The sequence below is a fragment of the Alligator sinensis genome, unplaced genomic scaffold (assembly GCF_000455745.1).
Source record: "Alligator sinensis unplaced genomic scaffold, ASM45574v1 scaffold970_1, whole genome shotgun sequence".
Classification (NCBI taxonomy): Eukaryota; Metazoa; Chordata; order Crocodylia; family Alligatoridae; genus Alligator; species Alligator sinensis.
Window position 1 is genome coordinate 180989 of NW_005842094.1, and position 19928 is coordinate 200916.

The 19928-nt window shown below is 43.9% G+C and overlaps 1 protein-coding gene across 2 annotated transcripts in view; it reads right to left on the bottom strand.

Annotated features, from left to right (window-relative positions):
• Window positions 1-1292: 1292 nt before the first annotated feature.
• Window positions 1293-19928, bottom strand: part of BMP7 (bone morphogenetic protein 7) — a 90762-nt gene continuing 72126 nt past the window's right edge. Inside the window, exons 10-11 of one of the 2 annotated variants that reach the window (XR_003094200.1) lie at window positions 14676-14754; window positions 1293-1342 (exon numbers count right to left, since the gene is read on the bottom strand). Coding sequence is in view for 1 of the 2 variants with exons in the window: in XM_025204692.1 (XP_025060477.1) it covers window positions 14732-14754 (23 nt within the window). In the remaining variant the exon portion in view is untranslated. Of the gene's footprint in view, window positions 1343-14672; window positions 14755-19928 lie in introns of those variants that run through there. The other variant, XM_025204692.1, reaches the window with a different exon arrangement.

The window sequence follows — 19928 nt, forward strand, 5'->3', positions numbered from 1 at the left end:
GGGAAATAAAATCCTTTTGCCAGGTCTCCTTCAAGGGCAACAACCCACTGGCACTCCTGGATTTAAATTGCACGGTGATCTCTGCCTGAATCTCTCTCTCTCTCTCTCTCTCTTTTTTTGGACCTGGCAGTTTCCATTTCTCATGCCACCTGATTAGGATCCCTTTGTTCTTTCTCTCTTTCTCCCTCCCTGGGCACACACGAGACACTTTATGCTCAGTAGCCTAATAACACTGCTCAGTAGGGTGCCGGGCAAAAACCATGCTAATACACTACTGCGCAGTAAGCATCACTAAAAAACCACGCGCTGGCATTACTGTGCGGTCACTGTAGTTACTGCACATTTAGTTAGTACTTCATTAAGCAAGTACTAAACTAAATGCACAGTAACTACAGTGCATTAATGAACATGCAGACGTGTCCCCTAAGAGGCTTCCAAACTGGGTAACTTAGTCCAAGCCGGCTTTAGAGCCTGGGGTTCTGTTTGTTCACTTTGAACACGAACTTAGACCCGTTCAGTATGTAACTTCCAGCCTCACTGATTTCTCTGTGTTTTCTTAATCGGTCGCCACTCATCGTTACAGATTTACAGCCTGTTTTGTCGATGTTTTGCTAGTGTTGCGTCTTACCACATTTCCCAGGCCAATCTTCTCTCTGCCAGTAGAGGTCAGCAAGCTCATCTCCAATGCGCTGAAAAGCAGCACCATGATCTGACAATGAAAGAATCCAGGATCTCTTTTTTTCCCCTGGACTGAGACCCCCGAATGCACCCCGGCTTTTATGTAGAAATGGGGTTTGTTTTGTGGAAAAGCGAAAAACTTCACAGAGAGTATTTAAAGCCATTTTGAAGAGGGAAATTGCTAAATCCAGAGAGAGGGTCAGATGCAAATCAAGGTAGCTCCATTGACCGTATATTAGATCTAGCACTGAAATACTGGAATTGCTAAATGTCTGGTCTATAGTTTTTTCTTAATGTTTTATATAATCACAGGTTAACATAAGCAAGCTGGTGGGCTCTTCTTTTGGTAGTAAAGACCACCCAATATCCAGGCAGGTGTGCAGAAACTCCTGTGATGAGACAGGATCTGACCCAGAGGGGACTCGTGCGGTCTGTGAAAGGACAGCGTTATTACAGAGTGTTCAGGGGTTGGGCAGCAGTTTTCAAAATAAGTAATTTCCTCAAAATGCAGGAATGCTTCAAGTTCAGTTAAGGTTCCTTGGGTGAATTTGATATCTTTTATTAGACCAACCCAAATAGTTGGAGAATAGTTATTAAGCAAGCTTTCGGGTTCAAAATCACTTCGTCAGGCTCAGGAAGTTTCAGCAGTTGGTGTGTGCTCTTCCTGGATGGAATGAAAATCAAGTTCAGTTAAATTTTTATGGGGGAAAAAGTCAAAAGAAATCTTTGCAACTGTATTGTTCTGGTAGCATCAAATCATTTCATCTCAGTAAGGTTGAAATATGCATTTGGATGAGATCAACACTATTGTTTCAGTCATTTTATTTATATAATTTTTATATGTTAAATATTAATGTTAATATTCTGTCAAATCTTATTTTAATCTGTCAATATAAGTCCAAATGACCCGAATCAAAACGAAATCGTTTTTCTTTATTGAAATAAAATGTTTCAACATTTTCAACACAAAATCATTTGACAACATCGAAATGAAATGTCAAGTGGTTCTGCATCAAAATCTTTTGGAGTTTCACTTTGCAGGAAATTAGAAGGAAATGCCAGTTTTTTTATATATGATTCCCAATGATTTTTGTTCCAAAGTCCAGAATTTCCCCCAGAACACAAATTCAGATTCCCAACCAGCTGTTCCAAATACAGAGAATAAGACTGGAGTAATAATGTAGCCATGATGGACCAGGAAATATGTAAGAAGCAAGGATTTGGGAAATCCCCCACAAAAATCCTTCCCTGTCCAAGAATAAAGTTTTAGAGTGCCACTCAGTGAATAGTTTATGGCCCCTTTCATTACTTCTGAAAAATTCACAGGAGATGAAGTTATGTATAATGGAGAAGAGATTTAGACCACATCAAAATGAGATCTAGCAGGTTTCTGGGTTGAACCATTTATACCGGTTTATCTTATTTAAGTGAAGTAAAATGTAGGGAAGAACATTAAAGAGAACTATTAAGGGTATCTTACCTTCCTCCCTGGCTCCAGGCTTTAGGGGACACTGATTACAGTCTATTCAATATATAACAGAATATATAATATATCATTTGGACACCTATCTTTCATTTGGACGCCTATCTTGCTGGGATCCTTTGACCCCAGCTGACTTCCTGCCCCTGGGGCAGAGGGCTGGACTCGATGATCTTCCGAGGTCCCTCCCAGCCCTAATGTCTATGAAATCTATGAAATAGTAAATAATATAAGTAGAAACACAGCTTTGATTCTTATCCATGGATCTTTAAGCCCTATCTGAGCTACCTGGGTATGTCCTAAAGAGCCATGTTTTGTCTCTTCTAGGTCCTAAATTGATTTTATGTTGTTTTTCTATTGTCTTAGAGCTAAACAGCACCTTAATACACAGAAGCCAAGAACTCCAGATTTCTAATATAGATATGTCACTGGCCTCTGCTCAAGAGGAGAAAATATTTCTCTAATGCTTTTTTTTATAGTTTTCCTTGAATAACAACTATTTCTCAGAATGCACAGAAGTAACGTTACTGACTTTTCTCGCACTCGAAGCCAGATTTCCAAGCAAGTTAGACTCGCACTATGTGCTTGCAATATTGTTCCCAGTTTCTACGTGCAGTTCTCATGACTGTGCACACAGATGAGAAATGTATGCGCAAGTGGCTAAGTGGATGCTTCGTGCGCAATGATCTGTGCTCACTCTTGAAGTAAACTGCACATGAAAATTATTCACACAATTGAGTGCTTAAATTCTTTGAAAGCCTGACCCCTTGTTTCTAGTGTAACAATTTTTAAAAAGCATTTTCAGATGCTATAAAAACAGAATGAAAGGATAACAGGGGTGGGCAACGTTCATCGGCTCTTCTGTGCTGCCAGTCGCCTAGGGCTGAATTCCATCCTGTCCTCTGTAGTTAAGATCAGAGGCAATCAGCAGGCCAATAACATCACTGCAATAATTTATTTCATTGCTGTAGCAGCCCCACACCTGGCTCCTTGATCAGCCCCTTATTGTGCTCATCCTACACCTGAGGCATTAGCACTGTGTTTAAAAAGCTGATGAATGGTAAACCCATTGTGGGAAAACCCATAAGCTGCAAACCTACCTGTTCCTTCTGTGCCTCACCTACCGCGGAGAGATGGTTTAATTTTTCATTTAGGTCAATGGTTCTCAACTTTTTTAGACTTGAGGCACCCTTGTTAGACTCGAGGCACTCCTCAAGAAGTGCCAGCTCTTGGTTTTCACTTCTTTGTTGACTACGGAAAAAATAATCAAGTAATTTTTCTGTTGCAAAGAACTCAGAAAGACCACAACAGGGCAGAATATTTTTAATGCTATGAATTCCCACTTGAAATCTCTGGATTTATCTTATGAATCACGTTGGCACCCCTCACAGTGCTAACCTTGCATGGCACCCCATAGTACCCTTGAAAGGATCTCAAAGCACCCCAGGTTGCCATAGCACCCTGGTTGAGTACCACTGGTTTAGGTACACATACTCACGATTAATGTTGTACAAAAGGAAAATCCCTGTTTTCAGCAATCTGAAAATATTCCTGACCCAACCCGACCGACTGTCCCAGGCTCTGTTAGCTTTTCCTTCCCATTCCACTTCTAAGCCACCACAAGAAAGTGGTGCTAATAACACGATAGTTCTGTTAGATGAGCTAGAGAAATCTCCCCCAAATGCTTCTGACAGCTATTATCCATTTGAGGAGATAAAATACCCCAAGAGCTTCTGGCAGCTATTACCAAATCCCCAAATGACAGAGGGACAGCATTCCCCTAGCACTGTGGATCCATGCATCAAAGATGTTGCCACCACTGCAGTCTCTTTTTTTAGCTACTGAAAACATCTGGGTCACAAGCCAGCAGAAAAGGTCTACACTCTTCATCAAAGCCTCTTCAGCGTTTGGGGGAGAAGTGTAAGATCCAGAATTCCCCCTGCTCGCTAACTCACTTCCTCCCTTTCCTCCCTCCCTCCTTCTCTGGTTTATTCTTCATATCCCCCATGTAGATCCGCAGCTGTAAACTTAAATGCATAGAAGGTATGGGGCAAACAGAGGGGTTATTACTTGTTTTACAGTAGTGCCCAGAAGCCCCAGCAAAAGCAGGATCCTGTTTGGCTGAGCACTATATGAACTTATCATGAAAGTTAGACCCAGTTCTGAAGAAAAAGCTCCATGCCATGGCGAAATCATGCCTATTGTAGAGATGACCATAGGCCTTACAGTTTAGACCTGGCTTAGTGTTTTCACTTTGAAATACCACAAAGTCAGCTTGTGGGAAACGGTCACCCAGGACTGCCCCAAATGGAAGAAGAGTCTGCCATAGGGATCTCAGTACTTTGAAACCTCACGACAGTAGAGGAGATGGAAAAGCAGGAGCGTTGCAGACCAAAGAAAGAATCCAACACCACCTACTCCACATGGAAATATGTCCACGCTACAGTAGAGTCTGTCCAAGTTCATCCCATATAGGCCTCATTAGCTGTCTTTGGACACACAGACGATCAAGGAAGACAATCATTCTCGACTGCAAGGGATTGCCAAAGAAAGTATTTTCACCTGAACTTTCAAAAGGTCTTAAGGCAGTCAGCCTGCTACAGACATGAGAATCTGGATACAAGTTTCCCCAAGTTTTGACCTGGGATTTTTCTTCAGGCCTATCTCTAGAAGGCACCTAGCCAAGTTCTTTGTTCTTCCTTTGGGTTTCCTGACTCTTGGCCAAATAGTAACAATAAATAGTACTCACTTTAAGAGAAATGCTCTCCCTGAAGAAGGGTGTTTGTACCTGAAAGTTTGCTAGGAAGAATTTTTCCAACTATTTTATTTGGTCTAATAAAAGATATTGGTTTTACCCAAATAACCTTGACAGACAGGCAAGCTTTCTGGAACAGACAGGCAAGTGAAACCAAGAATCCAGTGCTATCGAGGACACGGTGTTAGAGGACAAGAGCAGGACTTAACTCCTCTGCCTGGTGCTGTTATTTTGGGAAACTTGGTCTTGCCTCTTGATGTAAGTCAGTCAGATTCTCAGTTGGTATAAATCAGCATAGCTCCAGGGACTTCAAGGAAGCTATGCCAGCTGATAGCAGCTGAGGATCTACCCTTATCTAGCTCATACTCTTATTTTTAATCTGGGGGTATGACTACCTTCCTACGTCACAGGATTCACAGAAGTTTAGGGCTGGAAGGGAGATCATCAGGTCCAGTCCCCCTTCTTCTGGGCAGGAAAGACTGCTGGGGTCAAATAACCCTGTCTTCTTTTGAACATCTCCAGGGTAGATGCCTGCACCACCCTGTTGGGAGTCTGTTCCAGAGTCTGGGCACATGAGTCATGAAGCAGGTTTTCCTAATATCCAGTCTGAAACCTTCTTTTAGGAGTTTATGACAGTTGCTCCTGGTTTTCCCCTGGGGATTGTTGTAAGACTTTGTTTTGTTGTTATGGTACAAAACGATAAAATAGATCATATCCCAGAGAGAGGTTTCCATATTGTCAGATTGTTTGGGGTTAATTAGCTGAAGGTCACCATAAAATGCTAATTATTTATCAATTTCCCAGCATTCATATAAAACCATAATGATTTCATGTAAGTGAAAGGCGAGTGACTGTTTCATTCTGCATATTGTGCAATTACATTATGAACTCTTTCTCGTACATTGTAATAGAATTAGAATGACAGCTATGATGCAAGGAGGATTTTTTTCCAGCTTTAAATGTAATTTGTTCACTGTAAGATACTAATAAAGAATAGCACACTGAAATTAAAATGAAAAGATCCCAGTCAGTCTGCCAGCAGAGATCAGCATGTTATACAGAGCCAGAAAACATAAACAGCCAGGAAAGAAACAAGGACAATTAGGAGCAGTTTTCGTGAGGAAGCACACACACAACAGCTTGTGTCATATATCAAAGGGGCGCAGCCTGTAAAACTATGTCCTGCAGCTTGCGGTAAGTAGAAAGGCTAACAATAAGTCCGATTATCCCTCTTACTTTGTTTCATGAGCCATCCTGGGTAATGACTGCAGAATTGATTTCCATGCATCAAAAGAAGATTGAGGTCATCCTAGAACATGTCTGTGAGTTTCTCCGGTATCCAGGAAGCTGATTGTGCTGCGTGCTTTGCTAGGTGGGGGGTTCCCAGCGTATTTGGAAGAGTATGCATTTCCTTGCCACACACATTATACACCAACGTGCATACCTATGTAGCTTTACGTGTGTGTGTGCACGTGCAAAATGTCACTAGTTGAGTGGAAGCCCGTCTAAAAGGAAAAATCAACAGCACGGGAGCAGGTTTGCCATTTTCTCTGCCTTTGGAATATAGCTCGCGTTGCCTTCCTGTGTGCCTGAAAAATAACTCATTTGGTAAATAGCAGACACCTGAAGGAAAATACGTAAGGGCCTTGGCACTAGATCCAGTGTGCAGCTGTTTGGGTTTGATTTCCAGGTACCGCCTGCAATTTCCAAGAGTCCATTGGCACCTATTTTGAGTAGCCGTTCGATGGAGCCTGTTCCCCAGGGATTTTGACCGGCGTGCTCTTTTGTGGACACTGCTGTTCTTTGATCGGCCTCTGAATCTAAAATAAAGGTCACTGACTGGAAGTCTACGGTGGTTGTTCGTTTATGGAAAACATTACCGCCTTCGACACACTGCATTTACCCTCTCCCTCTGGTACTACAGAACACTTAATTATAGAGGAGGACCTGAATGAAATGCCAAGATCTGAACAGCCACAGAGTTAGTTTTAATCTGGATCTGAACTTGTAGCTAGGACCTAGCTCTATTGGTAAATATTGCTACTAATACTCCGCTGACTTTGACAGACGTACTTCAGATGACAATGCTGTAAGCACGATCAGGATCTGAGTCTGCACAAGCTGCAGACCCAGGTCCTGCGACGTGCTAAGCACCCTCCATTCCTATCAAAAGCAGTGGTGAAATCAGTAGCCAGCAGGATGGGGCCCTGGAGGCCTTGAAGTAATTGAAGCTTCTCAGTTTACCTGACCAAATCCAAACCTAACACCTTGCCAGGTACAACACAGGATTTTTAAATGCAGCTAGGGCTTGGGTTACAGGACATTTTTGCTGTGTAATTATTAGCATTACATTAGCACTGTCAAACTCGCATTTCACCGCTGATTTATTGGATAATCCTTGCACGGAGGAAATGAAACCCTCTAATCCAGCCACCGATTCTTTGTCAAGTGGCTGCTTTCCCTTGTCCCAACATACCATTGTGTTTGCTTAGTGAAACGGGCTGCGCTGTCCGGGTCCCTGAACCTAAGAGCTCAGCTTCCAGCACCTGGCTTGGCAAAGAAGGGAAACACGTACCAGGCATGGCATTGTCATTTGTGTATTAGTTTGGCTAACTTCGCCATTGTTTTCTGGACTATCTGCTTTGACAAAAGGATCGTGTCACCACGGGCAGGTGGAAAGGAACGCTCTGCAGTGCGACTTTTAATCGGGGCTGAATAATACTAGCAAAACTTGCCCCCAAATATTTGCATTTCCTGCCCATCCAGTTCAATGATTTTTTTTTTTTTTTGAAGTTTCACACAAAGCTCTGTCTTTTAGGATTAGCTGTCAACAGGCAGCTCTTTGTTTCCAGCTGAATTTAAGATTATTTCTGAACTATAAAAGGGGAGAAAGGTGATATGAGAGAGAGTTTGCAGCAGTGAATCCTGGATTATTCAGGACCAGGACATTTTTGCAGCTGGCAAATGCTGAGTGAGGCATATCTTGCCGACACTAAGGCCCAAAGCTGGTTAGATTTCGTGGAGGAACCCGTGGCGGGTCTCAGGTTTAGGTGGCATCGTATACTTTTAAAGAGATATTTCCTGTCAGATAATCAAAGGCTATTTTCATATGTCACTGTTTTCCAGTGAGGGAATAAAAATGCTCCCCTTGTTAAGTTTCACAGGCTGGAGCACTGCCGACAAGAGGAGGAAATGCAGGAGCATAAAGCCCTGAGATAAAGGCCCCCGATGACAAACAATACACTCTGGTGGCATCGGGATCGGTTTATCGCACCTTTCCAGGCTTCTTAAATTCTCTGAATACAGTTTGTCACTGCCACTGAGATGACCTCTTTTGGCAGGGATGTGAGGGTTACCGGCATAGGCTTATACCTGTTCTCATTTCTCCATATGCCATGCACAAGGTGCATATCTTTCTCTAGTGTCAAGAGGTAGCGGGATTATCAGTCTTTTTCCTTATGTTATCTCTGGTGGTGAGAGATGTAGCAGATGCAATGATCTTCTTTCCTTCCCCTTGCATATCTGGATTTGAGGCTCTTGCCCCCCAAATTTATCCCGTATCGATAAAACGATGGCTCCAATTATGCATCCGTTGACATACTGATCAGTACCGTGCAGATCAGTTGCATTAGTACACATGAACGACACTTTCACATCGTTAAGCGCTGCTTATTCTGAGGTCAAGTGCTATGAATTTAGAAAACCGCGCACGGTAGCTGCAATAACCTTTGGCCAAGTATCCGCTGGTGGCTGCTCCCTGGATTTATGTTAGGGGACCCAGGCACTAGATTTCTTCAAAGCCTTTGGAGTGAGGCCCAGCCATGCTCTAGTCCAGGGGTCTTTGGCACACACCTCTGGGGAGTACCCCAAGGTCCATTTGATTGTGTCCAGGGTCCACAGCTTGACTCCTCAGACTCCCCCAAAAGCTTAAGCACAGCCTTGTTCAGTGAAAGTGTGAACCCTCTGGTCTAAACTTGAACCCTTTAGGAGACACAACAGGTGCAAGTTTACACACCTGGAAATATAGGTAGGTTGTATAGAGGATCTGAATATACCATTGCTTTTGTACTTGAAAGATAAGCACAAGAGGTTATGTGTAATTGGAAAATAATAAACGTTACTATATGACACCCCCAACCTAGTCCAGCCTGCCCTGGGGGTCTAACTGTCTCCAGGCAGGCTAGCAGCTTATGGTTTCGATCCTTGGTCTGTCCCGGGTCTAAATCACAAAACCTGTCTTCCCCTTCCTTTCTTCTGTCCCCTCATATCTGAAGCACATGGTTAGAGCAGCCTCTGTTCTTTAATAATATTCAGCACTCCCTGTCAGAGTATCTCCAAAAGGTGATCACAGATCCCGGCAAGGTGACTTCATTACCCAGGCAACCTCCCCCTGGACAAACCAGTTCTCCACGGTAGAAGCTAGTTTATTACTAGGACGTTTGCATTTGAATGGAGGAGCGCTTCCATTTAACACCCCTCTATTGTTAGCCTTGCGCCAGTAGCCCTTGGCATTTTAGTCCACGATGAAAGTAAAAAGACCATAGGACAGGAAGGATTAGTTTTGCAATCAAAGTGGTATTTTAGTGTGACACAGATATATCTAGGGTTCATAATGTGAATCCGCAAACTGCATGCCGTGAAGCTTGATTTTCAGACGTGGCCTCAGATTTTGTCCTGCATTTCTTCCACCTGTAAGTTACTGGGCTGCCTTTTCTGTTTATCAGATATCTTACTATGAGAGGTGAGACTATCTATCTAATTTGTTGGCAAAATCAGGCATTCAGATGTCAAAGTGCTATGAAATTCACTTGTGGTTGTGTCCAGGAACAAAATTCCAGACTATAGCTTGTGTCATCCTGATTTGGAAAAACGTTGAAGCATAAACGTTAGTCTCATTGCCTTGGAAGGGCCATAATCCCATGATTAAGGACCCAGATTGAATGAAGATGCTTGACTGAATTGGGGCTATAGTGAGTCTCCATTTTCCCCAAATCATTTGAGTGCCCAGTGCAGTTCAGGTTACAGGATCCATAGCTCTGGGGAAAATCAAACAGTCACTTCGTAATCGTAGGGTAGGACATGAATGACAGGTGTACTCTGGGGATCTGATTGTCCGTTATCTTAATGTGGTGATTCTCAACCGGGGCTCCATGTAAGGGTGCTGAGGGCTGCTGCTCAGTATTAGTACTGTTAAGTGTGCAAAGACCTGCACCTATACAAAATAAACCCAGAGATTTCCATTGTGTCAGAAACATTTCAACCTGTTATAGTCCTTCTGAAGTCTCTGCAATAGAATTGCTCTATTATTTTTCCATAGTCAAAAAATGAATGAAAGCTCAGAGCCAGCATTTTCCAAGAGGTTCCTTGAGTCTAAAAAGGTTGAGAACCACTTCTCTAATGAAATGTTAGCGCTGTGACAGTGGAAAAACAAATACGGTTTCCATGTAGTAAAGTGCCGGCGCTCAGTGCTCTACACACAAATTCCTCCGAGTCATTGAACAGAAATACATTTAATTTTGGGAAGCAGATATATTTGCAAAACAATAAAATTGGCTTGATGATTATGGTTTGTCCTGAAAATGTTAAGCTCCTCAAGGAGTGGTTACCACTACTTACCACGGCTGCCCTGACGCTGTGCAGGAGTCATTCCCCATAGAGGTCAGACGAAGCTCAGCCTTTTTGCCATTTCTGCTGAAATTCTCAATAAGGGACCAATTTATAGGTTACCCCTTGTGATGCAGACACAGGCAGCTGAATTGAGACCCACCAACTCATTTTATTTCAGCCTTCAAATAGAGAGCAGGTAGATTTGCAGGTGAATAAAACTTGGATGTTATAATCTGTATTATTTGGCCCAGTGATGATGTGGCCTGTGTTGACATTGGAGTAGTTGTTCTTAGATGGCCAAACTTTAAAAATGAACTTGAACAGGAAATTGTGGAACAAGAAATCATCCACAGACTGGGTAGTGTTAAGTGTGGCCCCAAAACTATGGATTCTTATCCCATAACCCCCATGTCCCTCAGTGAATTAGCTGCTTTAGCCACATTACCTCTCCCAACAGTGCCTTCTCCTTTTTCTTCCCCTTCTCTACCCTTATAATCTAATCACTGCTTTCTACTTAGCAGCTCTGCTTCCTGCGACCTTTTCATAGCATCTGATGAAGTAAGCCACTGCTTATGAAAGCTTCTCTATCTCTGATTTAGTTAGTCTATAAGGTACAAATCTACCCTGCCTTCCATCTGACTTCAGGCTAAAGTAGCTAACTCTCTCTCTCTGCTCATGGATGACCGTCAAATAGCCTTTAGCTGAGAGTAACTTGCAGTTACTGGACTGAAATGTATTTGATGTATATGGCAACTAACCATACTTGAAATAATGAATGGCTCTGAAATATATAAATCTTGCTAATGGACTCCGAGTACAGCATTCAGGTTCAGATTCACCAGGTAAAGTTGATCATCTCAGGCACAAATGATGAAGATGGAGTTTGGAGTCACTGATTTTCAGGCCTGACCTCAGCAATGTATGGAATTGTATCTTTTATCCAGTAATTTCTGTATTAGAGGGAACTGTTCTTCCTTACTGTGTAAGCAAACAATCTTTTTAGTAACTGGTAGCTGAATTAGAGAGATTAAGGTCTTAATTCTAATAAAATATTTCCAAAATCTTGGATTAGGAGGAGCATCACTTCTAGTTTCAGCCTAACTCTAGCTCAGGGGCAGGCAATTATTTTGGGTGGAGGGCCATTTAACGAGTTTTGGTGAGCTGTTGAGGGCTGCATGGGTAGCCCCACCCTTTGACAGTTGCCCCGCCCCCTTGTCACCATCTTGGGACCAGAAGTCCCACCCCTAACCCCTGACATTTGCCACTGGAAGTCCCCCCCCTTTCCCCCCAGGAAAAACTCCTTTGGAGGGGGTTTTGAAAAAAACAAATCATACACTAAAAGTCAAACAGCTACTGTAACATATTTTAATTTAATTACAAAAAAATATTTTTGTCATGATTTGTGTTTGTATAGTGTAGGTAGAGGTGATTGCATAATAACTCAAAAAGAAATTCTTAGTCTTGTATATTGTGGGGGGTGTATGGTGGGGTCTGGGTATGGATGTGGGTGTAGATGTGTGTGTGGTGGAGTATGGGGGTGTGTGTCGTAGAGTGTGGGTGTGATGGGGTGTAGGGATAGGTGAGTGGGTGGGGTGTGGGGTGTGTATGGTGGGTGTGTATAGTAGGGTGTGGGTGCATGTGTGTGGTGGGGTGTGGGGGGGGGATTGTGAGGGGTGTGGCTGTGTGTCCTGAGCACACTGCCTGCTGCTGCCACCTCCTGCTGGGGCTGCACACCGTGGAGGGAGTGTGGGGGGGTCCCCACACCCCCCCCTCACACCCATACACTGCCCACCCAAGCTCCACACTGCTGCCGCCCCCTGGGTGTGGGCTCTGCGCTGCCCCCAGCCCCCCACTCTGCGCTCCTACCCAGCCCCCTCCACTTTCCTACCTGCTGCCCAGAGCAAGGAGAAGGCCGGGGAAGCAAAGCAGGTCCCTGGGGGCTGCAGCAGCCCCACGTAGAAGCTGTGCTGGCAAGGCCAGGCCCTTCCACCCGCGGGAGTGGGAGTGAGACAATAGGGTAAGTTTGGGGCACACATGGGTGCCTTGCTCCCACTCTTGTAGTGGAAGGGCTGGGCAGGGCACATTTTGTTGGCGGATGCTGCAGGCCAGATGAAAATGCTTGGTGGGCCACCGGCCTGCGGGCCATATTTGGCCCGCCCTTGCTCTAGCTAGTATGAACACCAGGAATTCTCCCAGTCACATACTTCATAAGAAAAGGTCTAAACTTATCCTACAAGACACCATAGAAGAATCTTACCAGAAGTGCAATAAGGACAAACTTTGTGAGAGTCTTGTGGTATCTATGCTTTTTTCTCCTCTGAAGGATGGTGCCATTTCCCATTAAGAATGATGCAGCCAAAGGGCTGAAAACAAGGGATGAATGAACTCTCTCATCCTCATGGTACCCCAAGTGATAGGTTATGTATCCAGTTCCTCATTAGATTTATTTTTTTTCTCTCAGGTTTTGTTCCAATGTTTCCTAATCTTGAGCCAAATTTATCTATCAGCCACCATATTCCCATAGGTTCAATATTGGGACAAGAAGCATATGGCCACCCTTAGTCACCAGACAGCAGACCAAATTCACCCTTCACATATCTCCTCCCAACTAGGTGGAGATGCATCAAGTATGAATTTGGACTTTTTGATATCATTGGTCTTTTTGATCTACTTGTTCACCACATGCAAAGAACCTCTCCAGAAGTTGGTGGTAAATTCTGGCCTTGAGTTCAACCCTAGTTTTAATTGCTACTCAGAGGATGACAAAGACCACACTCTTTGAGAGACTTGCCTTAGGGTGTGAAGCCTCAAAACCACATGGGCAAATCTTAGGGCATGTTAAGCTTGCACAGCCCATGTAACTGCGGTGGCAGCTGTAAGAAATTTGCCAGAAAAAGCCAGGCTCCTGGCTGAGGGTTGCAGGGCAGGGAGGTTAAAGCACAATATTCCTTTGATGAGAATCCAAAGTCCATGGCTGGTTCCTCCCAGGATGTGCTTGCTGTACTATGGAGATGCTGACCATCAACACCGATGCTTGATGGAGCAATGAATCCCCATAGTAATGGCACTCCGAGCCGGTTACTGGTTGAGCCATTGGCATACTTTGGCAATAGGTCAGTTCAAACAGTTTGTGATGGGAGTGACTCTTTCAGAGAGAAAAATATCAAGCATGTCATGGTAGGGACTGGGCAGAGCATGGAGCTTCTCAGATAATGGGCATTTCCTCAGCTGGCACAACACCTCAAGGCTTGCTTTGAAATGAATGTACACTTGGGCAAGCGAGAGAAATCTAGCTCTTAATGTTGAAAAGGCTATTTCTTAGAGTATAGCAAACAGCTCTTCTTTCTCACTGCCCAGAAGGTCAGGTAAACAACATTATTTTTTCTCAGAAATGTGACAACCAAATGTGCTTATAGAAAAAAACCATGGGCAGTTGGTTCTTAGATGAAGCGTGGTCCGTGATACATGGGCACATAGTTCTTAGATGGAAGAACTCCTGGTCTCAACTTGGTCAAGGAAATTGTACCAGACCCATTTTTTGGACAATATTTAAATTAAGTTAAAAGAAATGGGATGGTTCTTCAGGAAAGAGATACATGTGGTTAGGAAGTGAAAACATGATGGAGTCTCTGTCATTTAGAAAATGTCTAAGATGCAGAGTCAAGTCTTAGATCTCAAATTTATCCCAAACCCATGGGTGTGATTTTTTGGGGTCTAACTTGGATGCAGATTTGCTTATGGCTGGAGGTGTGCCAGTCTACACAATTTGGGGAATGCTGCACTGGTAGAAATTCATTTCTAACCCTTGAATTTAAAAAGCACTATTTACCTTTTCCATTACATGCAAGAGGACCTAGTGTGAAGGCAGCACCATAAATCATTCCTACCTGAGCCAAACTCAGGCCCCCAGTCATCCTCAGCGCACATATTTTATTATATTTGGCTGTGAGAAAGTCACCAAGCACCGAGGGAAAAGCAAGAGTGAAGGTTAAGGGGGAAAGGTGAAGGTTAAATTCAAACATTCACAAGTTTATGGGGCAGTTTGTTCTCAAATCAAAGCCAGGCATTCATGTATAGCTATGTAAACAGGGACATAAGTGCTTATGTGACACACACAGAGGGAAACAGAAGTTTGTAAAAATGTTTGCCACCTACATTTTGCTTAATGATTTTTTCCTCTCACGTCCCAGCACTGAGGTTGCTCATAGCTGTTACTCTGCACCACTTGACACACCTAAAGATGAAGGGGAAGAAGGACAATTGCTAGAGTGACGTTCTATCAGCTGAAGTATAATCTTTGTCTTAGGCTCCATCTACACTGCAGTCAGTCGTGTGTCTGAATTTACCATGGATTTACCATGCTCTGAACTTACAGAGTATGACAGCTGCACTGGAGATGCTGCAAAACAGAGCCTATATACTCAGCATGGACTTAACTGAGTATAAATCCCAGCTCTTACACTCACTTTTTCTACCAGCTTAAATAAAATCTCTTCACCCCTCTGTTTCTCAGCTCCTCCTTTGTTAAAATGGAGGTGCAGCTACTTATATCTCAGTGGGTACGTCTACATGTGACATTTACTGCGGGGCTGACTAATTAGTTCCACAATAAAACATCTGCATCTACACATGCGGTGCTATCAGGATGGAGTAAACTAATTAACTCCACTGTAGGATAGTGCTATTCGATGGCAGAGTTATTTAATACTCTGCACAAGTACTATTCTATGGCAGAGTTATTTTCTCCACTGCAATGCACTTGCAGATGGTGATGGGACTGGCTGGGGCACAAGGGTGCTTCAGTGCAGGAGCTGCCTGCTGACTAGCCCCATGCTATAGCACCCGAATGTCCCAGCCGTCCCCTCCGCAGCACATTGAGCTGGGTCAGAGAAGCCCTGGGCTAGCAGGCTGAACCCCAGGGCCTCCTGCCAGCCAAGACTGCCCTGCTCCAGCTCAATGTACTGTGGTCCCAGGTGCATGTATGAAGCTGAGCCCAGGAGCAATAAACTCTGGTATGAATTGTGCTGGAGTTTATTCAGCACATTAATTGCATGTGTAGATGCAGCCAGTGCGAGTAAAGGGCTATATACATGGCAGCTATTATTAATGCTTAGGTTATTACAGCTTTCTTCACCTGAGGACCTCAAACTGTTTACCCAATGTTATGGAGTTTCCCACTCGCTGTGTAATTATTGCATTAATTGTGATAATTATTAAATTAAAACTTAAGGACAAAGGAATTGGGTCACACTGCAAGGCTAAGAGATACAAGAGTAGAATCCTATTCCACTGATTCCCACCGTCAGGCACTAACCTAGGAGCCCAGATTACTATGGTTTGAAGATACCTGGAGTTCACAATAAAGGCGGAATTGTAGGAATGAAATAGTGGCAGGAGGCGAGATAAAATTTCCCCCACACAATGACATTACATTAAGAAACGAAATCATAATAGCATTACCTTGCTGCTGGGCTTCAGACACAGCAGTGCACTTGTTCTGTATGAATGGTAGATGTCTGGGGAGATTTTTCAGAAACACAAAGGGCATTTAACTCTAACTCCCTTAAAAAATCAGCGTCGGGCACTTAAAAAATTCTCCCGTAACTTATTTGCCAAGACACGAGTTGAAAGGTCTAAGACTTGACTGCCTTTTTTGTATGGAACAGTTTTGCATCTGCTTTTTTGTGTTCCCCAAAAAGCAAAGGAAATATAGCAAATAAAAATAGCCCGAGTGAAAATCTGAATATTTTCACTTCTGTCTCCTGGTTTGCACGCATGCTCCTTTCCATTTGTCTGTATGAAGGTGGGAAGCCAGCTCTGGAAAACATAAGGCACAGACAGAAGAGCAGCTCCCCGTTGTAACTCATGACACTTCACAGGAAACGCCATGAGTTACAGCAGTTCCCGGGACCCAGAAGTTCACTGTTGGGTCCCGGGGGTTGGGGAATTCAGCGGCTGTTTAGAGAAGCTGTAACCCTGCAGTTGCTCTTCCCCTAGCAATGCCTCTCCTCCGTCCCGTCCCAGCCCTGGCACTGTTTTTAGGATATGAAGGGGGAAAGGTAGTAGAGAGAGCTCATTCTGGGGTCTCCTCAGCTGGCCCTGGAGGGTGGGATGGGTGGACTGGAGCTGCTCCACCTCGGGGGGGGGCTCCAATCCACCTGCCTCCCCCAACCAGCTCTGGAGGATGACCCCCAGAATGAGCTCTCTCCACTCCCTTTCCCCTCTCCCATAATGAAAATGGCACCGGGGCTAGGAAGCAGTATAAACACAAGTGACTGAAGGCGTCATTTTGGAGTGTCTTCATCTGGGGGAGGACCTTCTCAGCAGCACGGCAACAGAAAGGGATCTCGGAGTCATTGTTGACACCAAGATGAACATGAGCCGCCAGTGTGATGAAGCAATTAGTAAAGCTAACCGCACTTTATCATACATTAGCAGGTGCGTGATGAGCAGGTCAACGGAGGTGATCCTTCCCCTCTATGCAGCATTGCTCAGGCCACAGTTGGAGTACTGCGTCCAGTTTTGGGCGCCACACTTAACTTTTTTCTCCTTTCCCATGAATTATCAGGAAAAATTTAAAGAGAAGGAGGGTTAATCTGAGATCTCCAGCTCCCTTTTTTATTTGTGAAGCAAAAAGTTTCCCTGTGTGATACATTTCTTAAATTATAGGTTTACTGTTTCTTGGCATCCTAATAAAGTCTGGATGAAGGATAAGATAGGATGCTGCAAGAATGAGTAAACATCTCATGTAATGAAAGACAACTACTGTCTTAACCTTTGTTGCAGGGTCTTAAGATAAAATTTCCCTATCTATCCCTGGTACTGTCAATGAACTTAGAAAGGGCATGGACCTCCCAACTGCTTTGGATCTTCTTGGGTTGGGTTGGGTTGTTTTTTTGTTCTGCCACAAACAGCAAACAAAGTAGGAAAAATATGTGTGATTGTCAGTGAGAAATTCTGGGCGTTGTAGTACCTGGCTGGTTTAAGATAGGTATGAAGGGACCGAACTCAAGGCATAGATCAGCCAGAGCCACACAGGTAGGTCCTCACTGAATCAAAATGTTACTAAAGTGGATGAACCCAAGATGTTAGATATGACCCCAAAACTGACTTTGAAATAAACATCTTTTCTCTTATCCTAGTTCCCATTCAGGTGGGAGGATTCATGTGGTAAGTTTGCAGACCACACTCTCTGATTTACACAAGTAATCCCACCGAGCATGAGTAAGGGCTGCACAATCTAACCCGAAGGATTTCATTATATGCATCATACAGAAGAGAGCCAGGTTCTGCCAAACTTACTCAAATTGAGTCGCCCTTTATTATGCAAACAGGCCCACTGATATCACTGAGACAGCTCATTCATAAAGTATCTCTGAATGTAAGCAAAGGGGCAAAAGCAGAATTAGGCCCAAAGAAGGCATTCGGTTAAATACCCAGCAACTGCAGCAGGAGGAAGTGAAGATCAGAGCAATAATGTGAGGAAGTCCAGTAGCCCTGAGTTCTAGTTCAGTGCATCAAAGCAGGAAGATAGAGGGTTTGCCAACTTTCTCATCCTCTAGTGTTTTCACCTCTGAGTTTGACGTCTCACTGCCACAAGATTTCCCATGACATTTCTAACATGTCTACAGCATTTAGACAGCATTGTTCATCTGCGGTCCCTAATGCATTTGCTTAAAGGTGGAGGAGTTACCCAAAAAGTGTTTTAATGCCCTAAGTGAAATAGAGACAACCTGTTACTATTCTTGAAGATAACTCTTCATGTTTAGTTATTTTCCTTCTGGCTACCAATGTCCTTAAGGATCGAATGTGTAGTTCTGCTTATGCTAAGGGACACGAAACCCAATAATAGGGATCTTTCTCAGGTGGGGACTTTACAGGAAGAAATCTTTTCTTTTCAAAAATAGTTTTAAAATGCCAGTGAAACTCTCGTTCGTTGTGAGCTTTTATGCTGGGGATTAGATGGTTTATGACAGAAGAGACACAGATCCTTAGGGAAGGAGAGGTTGAGGAATGGGCAGGGTTCCTGGCATGCAGAAGGAAGCAGAAACATATGGTTCAGAGAGGGTTTGGGATGGTTTGGATGCCTGGGTAAGGTGGGCCTGATGTATTGCAGGTCTGAAATTAAACACCGTCTCCAGCAAGGGGTGGATGATGGGAAGCTAGGAGGAAAGGTTAGGGGCTGTAGGGGCTGTTTCCAACAGAGCTGAAGAAGATGAATCTTTTGGACGAAGGCCACTGCAGGGTGGAGATTGGAAGTACATTTTTGGCATCGGGTTAAAGTATGATGTGAGCGGTTCTTTTTAAGGAAAATTATTTGGGTCTGAGAACTTGGTCAAATGAGCAAGCCCTAGATAATTAAAGACATGCTCATTCTTTCAGCCCTTTCTGTAATTATATTAACTACTGGTATGTTGTCCACATGACAATCGGGAAAACAATGTTTGCAAATGCATTGAACACAAATGAGCATAACAATAGATGGAACAACCCCACCCATGCCAAACTAAAGGCATTTATAAAATGATTTGAGTCAGTAACCAGTGTAACAGTGGGAAACCTGTATCAAAGAGCTATGTGTTGATATAGATGAGGGAGGCGTGTGGAGCCAAGGAATAACATTTTATAAAGGCAGAGTTTTATGCCAGGGATGGGAATGTCATCAGCTTCCTCAAAGCTTGACAAGCATCAGGGAGGAAAAACGATGCTACTGGGAAGTGCCCCTTGCTGACTGTCAGAGGAAATAACAGCTTTTGGTTTAGGAAGGTGCAAAAGAGATGCCACTCAAGCTGCCTTTTCCTCTGCTCTGGATGTCCTCTGCATCTGAATTCCTTTGGTCTTGGGGAAAGACAAAGGAGAAGTATTCATAACTCTAACTGCCTTTGGGAAATCTTTCTGCAGGTCTATGGGAGAAGCTGAGGCCTAACTCCATCAGGGCCCCATTTCTCCTCCCTTCCTGTACAAAGTATTAGCCTAGGGCCCCACCTTGCTTCCCCCTACTCTGATTGCAGTTTTGCCATCGGCATTAGTGGGAGCAGGATCCAACCCTCACTTTCCATGGAGTTTCCATTCACCTCTCCAGCCCCTTGAGAGAAAAACCTGGACCATCCATCTCTGTGCACAGGGGGTGACGCAAAAATATCCTGCCACAAAGGCATCATTAGTCATGCTCTAGTGCATCTTTGGGCACATCCCCTTGCTGCAGGTTTTCTGACAGTAACGTCTTTGTTAGTCTTGGCTTCAGTGTTAACAGGTCAAATATTCCAGTCCTTTTTATTTCAGCAGACTACAGCTGACAACTCACAACCAAGTTGCTGAAAGCTGCGGTTTCTCCCTAGCATGCCTGCCAGAGCTCCAGCTGCACAAGGATGATCTTTTGAGACCTAGGATGGAGAGCACTAGGGCCCC